At 46.0% G+C, this 10743-nt stretch overlaps 1 protein-coding gene across 1 annotated transcript in view; it reads right to left on the bottom strand.

Moving 5' to 3' along the window:
* Window positions 1–585: 585 nt before the first annotated feature.
* The window catches only part of MARCHF4 (membrane associated ring-CH-type finger 4), a 163601-nt gene continuing 153443 nt past the window's right edge, over window positions 586–10743 (bottom strand). Inside the window, exon 4 of the mRNA XM_074967045.1 lies at window positions 586–9686. Coding sequence (XP_074823146.1) covers window positions 9325–9686 — 362 coding nt within the window. The 3' untranslated portion in view covers window positions 586–9324. The remainder of the gene's footprint in view (window positions 9687–10743) is intronic.

Here is a 10743-nt window from a genome sequence, read left to right as displayed (position 1 = left end):
TTATTGGGAGGGACCGACACAAAAATGAATGCCTTTGTATTGTAGCCTGCTCAGTGGAGAAATGGTCCCCTTCAGTTTCCAGAGCTTGGCTGACTGGCCGTGTTTGTGAATGCTAAATTCACCTAATGACATACCTCCCATGGGATGCCCTTGGTCCAATAAAAGCTATTACCTCACCCACCTTGTATCTCTAGCCTAGGGACGAATTCTGCTACCTCTTTGTTTGAAAACTCATTGTGGGGAGACCATCTCTTTATTCTCCCTGCAGAAGGTTCTGCATGCCTACAGTGGATGCTGCTAAGATGTCAGCATTTCCCAGTGCTTGCCACACAGTGGGTAGCTGAGCTTATCATGGTTTCCCCCTGTATTTAGGAAGTCTCCATGTTATCTCTGTAGCAAAGACTGGCAAATATGGGCTTTTTAGTGGCTTCCACAGTATAGATTGATTAAACAAATGATAAATCATAGCAGGTAACAATGACAATAATGCCTCATCTTATTTTTTCAAATCCTCTGAATGAAATGTTGACCTCAATTTGGCATGTGAAGGCAGACGACAAAGGCCACTGGATAAGGTCTCGTGTGAATCATGGAAAGAAATAAAGAGATTTTTATTGACCAGGAATGGCAATAAACAAACAAGGAGGAGGTAAATTTCACAGTGTGTATTACAGATTAACAGAGAAGGAGAGGAGAAGATTAACAGAGTCTTTCATTTTCTTTTTTTATTATGTATATTTTCATTAGAAAACAACCTTAAACACCTAAGAATAGTTTTCTAATAAACATCAGCTCATGAAGAGCACTTAGAAGTTTCCATTTGGGATTCAGGAGAATGACAGGACAGTAACACAGTCAGCATGGTCATTCCTTGGAGCAAATCCCTCCCTCTTGACTGAGTTTTAAGCCTAACATTGCAGCCTGCAGTTCCTCCTTGGTTCCTGTTAAAAATCAGGGTTCCCAAACACACAGAAGTCTCCATAGAGAGTTTCTAATGAAGTGTTTTCATATGGGCATGCAGTTTTACTTTCATCACTTTGTGGATATCATGATTCATACAGGGCCTTATCAATGGGCTTCAGTGATTCATAAGGGGACATGTCACCCCCCAGGACAGAACCCTCTTCAGTAGAGGATCAGATTGCAGCCCTCCTGAGGGCCTTCAAAGGGACTAAAATGTGATTCAGAGCAGGTGCAGAATTAGCCTATTTGTTGTAAGTATACATGAATGGGGCAGTTGGGGGGGAGGAGGGGGGAGGCAATGCCTTTTGCTTTCCCCCCTCTGGCTGCTCCCTTTCTTCCCTCCTCCTTAACTGGGAAAGGATGAAAGTCCTGAACTGGGTCAGTGTATTGCAATGTGCCTGCCCCTTAGCCGGTGACTTCACTGCAATAAAAAGGGGAGGTTTTTACCTCAGGGTACCGGTGTAAGCTATCCCGAGGAGTAAACACAGTGAAGACAAAGCACTTTACTGTGAAGTAAACTACCTCATGATAAAACTAAAGTGCCTTCTCTTCACTGTGTTTTTTTACCTCAGGTAGCTTATGTGCATTACCCTGAGGTACCCCCCCCCCCCATTTATAGCAGTGAAGACAAAGCCTAAGAGTGAAGCTGTTCCAAAGCCAGGCCCTGCCAGAGCGAGGTTCTGTTGGACACACCAGTTTAAGGGAAGTGGAGAGATGTTTGTGTCTCCATCCAGGAGAAGGAGGGCTCTCCATACCTCTTGTCTCAAAGAGCTACTTTGCCATTCAGTGTCACTGATCCTCACGTTGGAGGGGCCAGTGAGGATGAGGATGTGGTGGGTGAGAGGAAGGAAGGACTAAAAACTTGTAGGATCCAGGGCAAAATGCTCCAACCACAGGTGCAGAGAAACTCCAAATTTCTCTCACGAGATCAAAGGCACAGGCAGTTGTAGGGCAGCTGGAGTTGTGCACACCGCTTTTGTTCACTTGAAAGCTGACTCTTGAGAGCGGAGCTGGGGTAAGGAGATTTGGTGGGCTATGTAGCTATTGTCTTGTGTAGGTAGGAGAGGAGAAACCAGAGCCACCAGAATAGGCAACAGAAAATTTACAGGGGAAAAATGAAAGGCTGGGTAGTCAAGGGACTGCTGTGCTGAATGGAACTGCTCCTCTTAGAGGTAGCTCTGCAAGTGTCTTTGACCACAAAAAGGGTGGATCACATAGAGGTTGTATCCACGTTCCTGGCCCCTAAAGGCCTATGATGCTTTAAAGATTGGTGTCAGGCACATGCTGTTTGTGGGGATGAATACACTCTCCCACCAGTAGAGCTTTAAGGATCTCTGACAGCACCCGTTACCGCAGTTGGGTGACACCTGGTTTTTGTAGTTACCAGTGCCCCTCTGGTGCCTGCATAAAAATATTTACTTTACTTTTGAACCACCTTGACATCACTGCACAGGATGCTGATGTGACATCATCACAAATGACGTTTTGATATCACCACCCTCCTGTGATGGCACAAGGTGAAAGGTGCACTTGCTGGTTTATAAAGCCAGCAAGCGGAGAAAGCAGCTGCCGTCATCATGGGGGAAAACACCTTGGATAGACACAGGAACACCATTGCTGGCTTTGACCACCACTCAGAGGAATTCTCTGGTCACTTGGTGGAAATCTGAGCTCAAGGAAGGCTCTGTGGCTTTGGAGGCCACCGTTGGTCAAAGACTGGGCACTGGGCAGGCAGCAAAATAAAAATAGTGTCCTTGTTTTGTTCTATACAGAAGGCCTTGGTGTGTAGCAGTAACAAAATGTAGTGAACAGTCTCTCCTTACTCCTTGGCTCCTTTTTTGTTTGTTTATTCAGTTCTCTATACTCTGAATAACATCATCTTTCTCCAGAACACTTTGAAAAGCAGGTTGTTTATAGGTAGGTAGTAAACAAGCTGAAAACAACACTCTCAATGTGGCATAGAAAAGAATCTCCCTTATTCTTTCCCCATGTTCAAGGACCCCCACCTCTTGTCAATAAACTTGTGACTTGTATGGTTCCAGGCGTTTGTGCTTTCATATCTTTGTGCTTGCTTGAGTATGGCTCAGATAATTTCAAGTGGCCTTTCGTCTATGATCCACTGCACTTCAAGACCCAAGTATCTCTCTCTCTGTCTCACACACACATTGACTGAACATTTAATCAATGATTGGCCAAGAATCCCATGCAAGGATTTCTTTTCTCCTTCTTCTGCCTACCTAGAGTAAGGTCCTGCATTGTTCTATCTACCTAATTAACTTCTGTCAAGACTTTTTTTTTTTAGGTTCAATAAACTAAACATTCTTTCACGGTTGTTTTTCCCCCCTCTCAAGAAGAGTAATAGTTTTGTAAACTTGTAATTCCCGTTCTGGAAGAAGAAACTTCATTCTCTCTTCAAAGAAGAAATTCACCCGCTGACCTGGAGGTAAGTTGAATAATAAATCAAGATATTTTTGATGTTTTTGTTAACAGTGCAGAAACTTCATGGTCTTTTCTACTTGTATACAGTGTGATAGATGTCAGATCAGACACTGTTCCATCAACTACACTCACATCACCGGAGGGAATGCTCTGGAAGCCATCAAATGGTTACTATTGTAAAGGAAACCATTGCTTTATTCAGTATATCTCCCTTCAGCGTTGAAGTGGAGGTAAATGGTCAATACAGTAGGTTTCTGCACTAGTTGTTTATCTCTGGATTCTAATGTGAGTGCTTTTGGTCACAAGTGCTGGTTTCAAAACACTACAGATATTTATCCATGTTGCAAAATCATCCTATAGTTTATGCTGTAGGTATCTCTACTCATGAGAAGCCACAGTCTGGGCAGGCAGGGTTTTGCCAAATGCCAAGAGAGCTGCACTGGCAAAAGGAATTTGGCAACATGGGAGTAGAATAGCAGGGAGTGCGTCATGAGTGGGGTTCATTGGTACTGGGGGTTAGGGTCCCCTGGCACTAACCATTAGGGCATATGCACTGCTGGCCCCAAGGGCTCAGTCCATCAGAATATTCCAGTGTTTTACATTGATTTTCCCTCACTGTGCGTAGCTGACAAATGCTAACAGGAACTGCTGGTAACATGCTGGCATTGTAATGAAATGGGAAGAAGAATTAGCTGGCTGACTGGCCTTGTGCTCTCAGCTGCAATGCAGGAGTCCTGGGTTTGATTGCTGGTCCCACCTCTCTGGATCCATGGGGTGACAGTGCTATGGAGGCAGCTTGCTTATATCCTGAGTGAAGGTGAGCTACCTCCTTGAATACTTTGTCCGCCGAGTCAGAGATGCTGCATTACGGCGTTGTGCTCTCGGTGTCGCTCACCCTGTGGTGAGCTACCCAATGCCCTACAAGACACGTGGCACGTCCACTGGAAAAAAATCAGGCCTCTCCCTTGAAAAGAGGGACCGCTGGCAACTGTACGTGGACAGCGGCCCTCAGGATGGTCTCCAGCCGATGGCTCTCTCAGCCGGAAGGAGGTTGGCTGTGATATGGGGCCTACTGGAGGAATTGGGGTTTGAAGGAATCCTCAGGGATCTGGCAAGTCTGAGGAGGTTTGTTCCTGTTTCCCTGAGTGAAAATACAGTTAGTAAAGCCAGGAAAGGTATTAACTACTATTTCTTCCCCATAGAAAAGATTGGCATCAGTGTCCCTGATCCAGAATAATGCCAGAAGCACGCATCTCTTGGGACATTTGTGGCAACAGTGATGTGCTCTTCCTCAGGGCCTGGCCACAGGAGCAGGATGATACAGGTGCATCTTCAAGGCCCACCGTAGAAAAGCACAGGCCTAGCGTTATTAAAGCAAGGCAAAAGGGAAATTCAGACATGTGTCTTGAGAGCCAGCCCACCAGTGCTGACATTTGAAGCGGGGAATGGAGTGTTTTATTGGCTTTCTGAGCCTCCTGATCAACTGGTCCTGTGGGAGCTGATTGGCAGCAGGAAACTATGAGTTTCAAAGTGAATATATATTGAAAAAACAAAACACAGCAAGGGCTGTGAGTCCTGACCAGAGGGGCGTCAGAAGAAGTGGAAGCCTGGACCACGTAGACCCCCTACTACAGTCTAAGTGTGTGCTTGTGCTCTGATGGGGGAGGTGGGAGGAATGGGCTTGAGGGTGGGTGTTTGGTGGAGAGACTGGAAGAGCAATGGAGGCTTGTGGCCACCACCGAAATTTTGGGCAAAGAGGATAGAATTGAGAGAAGTCACACAGAGCAAAACCTCTCCAAAAAGGCAGTAAGTGACCCATCAAAGCTGACAGAAAATCAGGAACAAAATGTAACAAAGTGTGAGTAATTTAGCATGACCACGAATCATTTCAGACCCCTCGTCTCTCCATCAGCCACCTCTGACTGTTTCACCGTGCCATGAAGCACAAGAGCACAGGAATGCCCGATGGGGGTTTTGCCCCTACCCCCCTCCCCCAAAACAGCTGTTGAGTTCTTTGCAAAAACAGCATGATCTGAGGGAAGCAGGGCTCACTGCCTTGTAAGAATGGCGTTAAAAATACAAACAAGAACTCTTTGACAACGAGGCAAAGTGAAGAGTACTTGAAAGAGAAGGCAAGATGAGCAGTGATGTGTGGGTGGGGTGATGCCAGGAAAGGGATGCCTTCCATAGAACTGCTTTGTTTAGCTCCGTCATCTTGTCCCTTCTGCCCTCTGCAAACCCCCGCCAGTCCATGGTGTGGTTTGCACGTCTCCATTTTTGCACTTTTTATTGTCCTGCATAGGAGCAGAAATGAGGGGACGGGGGAGGAGAGAAGAGCGCATTCTGCCATGGAACATAGATGTTCATTGCTATTCCTGCCATCTTCAGAGCCGCTCCAAAAAATAATAAAAAAACCCCAAAACGTGCACCCATCGCTCTCAGACCAGCAGCCTAGATGTTCGTAAAACTCAGAAGCACTTTGCTCAAGAATAAACTGCTCTAAAAACAGAGGTTCCAATTACACCTGGCTTCTAGGAGATTGTGCTGATGGAATGAAAGCGAAGATCCTGAGCGCTAGTTCAAACGGGAATTATTTTGGGGCAGTTCTCTGGCCTGTGTGATACAGGAGGGCAGACTAGATTATCACAGTGGTCCCTTCTGGCCTTGGGAATCTATGCTTAAGAAAGTGTTGTAATTAGTTTACAACTTCCTTTAGCTAACGTCTTATCTACCTAGGTACTTAAGTGCTCCTTGTCACCATAGTATCTGATGCCCAGTCATTGATGGACTTGGCAAGACTGCGTGTTCTGTTCATTTGGTTTGGCTATTAAACAGCTGAAATAGGTCTTTGATTCTTAAACCATTGTGGAAGGGCTTAGAAGGTCACCGTCTCTGAAACTGGGCTCCGTAGCCAAATGAAAGGGTTTTCCACCCATGAGGGATGCTGCAGCCACTGAACAGCCCAGACCCAGACAGGCCAGTTGTAACTGGAACATATATTTCTAAGCACATTGCATGGAGAACACGTGTATAGAAAAATGTTGTAACAAATCCATGGCCAAGTAGGACCATGTGGTCGTCACTATGCTGCACATTACAGCCACTCAGAACGTCATGCAAAAGTGGCAGCACCCTACCACTTCAGCAAAAGGGGACTCTCTGGTAACAGTGTAGGGGCTATGATACACCGAGCTGAGCAGTTTGACGTTTGTCCAGCAAAGGGCAGTGGGTGCTCATTCCTGCTAACCAGCTCATTGCTATCTATTTTACACACACTACCTTATCATGTCAATGGGCTTTGCAAACATTGAGTCTCAAAACACCCCTGTGAGGTAGGTAAGTATTATCATCCCCATTTTGCAGATGGGGAACTGAGCCAGAAAGATTAAGGGGCTTGCCCAAGGCTACAGAGAGAGTTGGTGGCAGAGCTGGAGTGAGATGACTCCATCCTGTGCTCAGCCCACCAGGCCATGCCTCCCTTTCATGGTGAGATGTGCTTCTGACCTTATAAACTCCCAACCTGCTAACCCCAGTGAAAGGAATTTGGTTTTCCTTATCCCATAATGGGAGTTGGAGGGGGATCAGATGACACTACTTACTGTTACGTCTGACAGCCCCCACCCCTGTCAGAGCATCACAAGTGGCCATCTCTTGTGACAAGAACACTGCCCTTTGGAAAAGCCCCTGGGGCACGAAGAGGCTGCTGTGTTCCCTTGCGTTAACCAGACTTTGCTAGACTTTACCACAGGAGCAGCCCCGTAAGAGACATGCTCCCGACAGCACTTTTCAGAGGTCATCAAAACAGCCCCGACCCCAACCAAAAGCACTCTTTGGTAGACAGTGAGATAGGTCAGCTATACAGACACTGGCCTCCCAGAAATCATGTTTGTTTGCATGGCTCCTCATTTCATCAGCTGTCTTGGGATTAAGTCTTATCTCAGGGCAGAGCTCAACTTGGCTGGAGTTTCAGAACCCACACGTCATCTGCCATAAAGACACCTGTTCCGTTGCATTCTGATATTCAAAGGGACACTGTCAAGTAATGGAGGCCCAGAAATGTGACCTTCCTTAAAATGCTTATCCCTTCTGAGAGCTAAATTGCTTTCAGGCCGGCAATTTCAAACCCGGGCGCCCAAAGTCCATCAGCTAAATCCATATGTAGGGGCATGAATCAACTCCCATGGCTCCAACAGAAGCTGCAAGAGGCGCTCAGATACCATTGTGAAGGGTGGTAATAGAAACCCCTAAGGCAGGAGACCGCCAGCACAGCTGGAAAGCAGGCTGCTTTCGTTCATCTGCTTACATATGGGTTTTGGTGGCTAACTCCAGGCACCGGGTTTGACCATTGTGGCGTTGGTTATTTTTGATTTGCTGTGGCATTGCTCCAAAACCAGTTAAGGCTCTGCATTGGCACGGTTTCTGCTCTTCGGCTACGCTAACAAAACAGCTCTGTTCTCCAGGGCCGTGGTGCAGCACCATCAGCAATGCTGGGGCACATGAAAGTAAACAGGGCGCAGCCATGTTTGACTTCTGGCTGCAGTAGACGGTCGGGAGGAGAGGGGCAGGGCGGGGTGAGGGCACAGCGGGGCAAGGCCCTGGCCAGGGGAGAACAGTGTGGGCCAAATGGAAAAGGACAAAAATCAATAGGGAAAGAATTTTTATTTTCAAGCTTTTAAGAGAATATGACAAATGATGGAGAGTAAAAAAAAAAAAAAAAAAAAAAAAAAAAAGCCCCTAAAAACTATTTAAAAAGTACTTGACAGTGTCCCTTTAATACCCACAAATGATTCAGCCATTGTGCATTGAAAGAGGATGTTCCTGAAGAGCAATTGGTACTTTCGTGGATAGCTCCTAGAGAAGGAGACTTATTAAAAGAATAATATATTCACTCAGGGACTGTGCTCCCTCTTCAGACTAAGTCTTTGTTAGCTCATCATTTAGTCTTTTCCACACAGTCATTCAGCAGACTGGATATCAAGGGCTTAACCTATAAGATTGAGTGAGACTCTCTTGCAAGTTGAGCAGCAGGGATATACAGATAAAAAAACCCTCTTATGAGAGTCTGAATCACAGATGCAGGAGAAAGCTGTGAAGATGGGACTGGCCTAATGTAATCAATCGGGGGTGATGGGGTATGAGAGGAAATTAACCCGGAGCAGCCTCCTTTCTCAAAGTCTGCCTGGAGGATGGTTTTTGTGAGCGGGAAGGTTTGAATGTGGGATTTGGGGTCATCATACCAGTGCTTGTGCTTCAAACACCCACCATGCATCTGTACAAACTTCGCCAAAAAATGTCTGTCAAACCCGCTCCCAACGCCATTCTCCGAACCCCTTGCCGATTTTTGTTTGGGTGAAATATGGATGGATTTTTTTTCAAATATTAAAACTGAAAAATCCCCAGCCATTTCAGTGGAAATACTCTATCGCGAGTAATACAGGGCTCCGGAATGATTTATGAAACAAAACGATGACTCAGATCCCTGCTTAACACAATCTGAAAACTCCTCCAAATACATCGCTTCCGTCATTCCCCTTCTGTTTGTTATCATCCCACACTGTGTGTCTGTGTGCGTGTGGGGCGTGTGTGTGTGTGTGCAGAACATTACCCATCCCAGCTAATAAAACTTGTAAGACATGCTAATACCGGCTCTTCCTCGGCTTCCCCAAACCTCTGCCTAGTTAGCTGTTAGTCCGTATTGCACTTGTTTTGTTATTTTTTTAAAAAATAATATTGACTGGCTGGAAAACGTTAACCTCTTTAGCATGAGTGTGCAGCTCTGCCTCCACCTTCTTCTTCCTCAGTTGGCCAAGTGCTGCTTACACCTTGTGCAGCTACCCAGAAAATTAAAGGCACACCATGCTTCTCTGCTCTTGAGTTCTTTGTCTCCTCCACTTCGCGTTAAGGCCTCCTGAATTCCGTTGCTCAGACTGTTGTGACCCTCATGACGAGCTCTCTGTTCGTGCTAGACTGGCTTCTCTGTTCGTGAGGCCTCAGCTGGCTGAGTATATGCAAGATGGTGTAAGCACAGTGGTGGTCAGACAGGGTGCCGTTGGCATGGCTAGTGCCCCGGACCCCGTTGTTGGCTGGAGCGGAGTTGCTGGCTGTACCACCGGTGGAGGACGAATGGTTGGTTTGGGAGGAGGTTCGCAGGTTTGTCCTGGTCCCTGTTTTTTGGTCCTCCATGTCTTTTGTTTTGTCATAGTTCAGCACTTTCCACTGCTGATTTACCGCCTGCCACCGTTTGAAAATCCGGTAAACCGAGGGCCCTTCGTGTATTATTAGACCTGGAGGGAAGGCAAAAAACAAGAGGAACTTTAGAGAGAAGCTGTAAACACAGCTCAGCATCGCTCCCTCTAGCTGCCTGCTTAGTGGCCCATGAACACAGCTCTCTTGGTCAGTGTGCATTCAACGATAAACCAAGGTTTTTAATTACTGACTGGCAGAGCACAAGTCCTTCTGCTCAGCCGGACCGCCTTCCACCTGGATTAAACAGATCACAGTTTGATCTCAGCAGTCAGCAAATGGATCTTACATGCAGCAGGATGGCTTATTCTATACAGCACCACAATATCCCTTTACCAATGCACCTCTTGGTTTGATCTGCCATACATGCTGTAGGTCATAACTCAGCTGAAAATGTGTGCATGGGGGGTATACCTGGAATCTATGTGCTGTTGGCAGCCATTGGGCTAACATCACATGAATGTGTAAATCAAATCTAGCTGCATGCATAGCAGCAGCAGGGCAGTGGTTGTCTAGTGCCTGGAGCACAGGGTCTGGGAATCAAGACCACAGTTCTATTCCTGACTGTCACTGACTTGCTGTGTGATCACAGGAGAAGGACTTAACTTCTGTGTCTTGGCTATGTCATCTACAAAATGAGGATAAATGATACGTACTCCTCTTTGGAGAGTGCTTTGATATTGATGGATGAAAAACCATGCAAATTATTCATCATTAGCATTTTCACTAATATTGTGTCTGGGACAGGGTGTGTGTGTGTGTGTGTGTTTTTCTGGAATCTGTCTACCTGCACACATTGTATTTTCTGGATCCACCAGACAAACATCACACATGGATATAACAGAAGTGTTGTCTAGTGGTTAGAGCAGGACTGTGACTGTGACTAGAACTCCTGATGTCTAATCCTGTCTACTCATTCCTGAGACATTGGATAGGTCAGTTCCCCTCTCTGTGCATCAGTTATGAGGTCTGTCAAATCAGGATAGTAAAAATACTCAACTCCCTTGCAGGGGGATTGTGATAATTATTTACTTAATCTCCATAAATCATCTGGAAGATAAAATATGCAACCTACGTGCTAAATAAGTAGTAGTAATA

This window comes from Natator depressus, chromosome 11, assembly GCF_965152275.1.
Source record: "Natator depressus isolate rNatDep1 chromosome 11, rNatDep2.hap1, whole genome shotgun sequence".
NCBI classification, from domain to species: domain Eukaryota; kingdom Metazoa; phylum Chordata; order Testudines; family Cheloniidae; genus Natator; species Natator depressus.
Note: the sequence above shows the minus strand (reverse complement) of the source record. Positions and strands in the feature narration are given on the sequence as shown.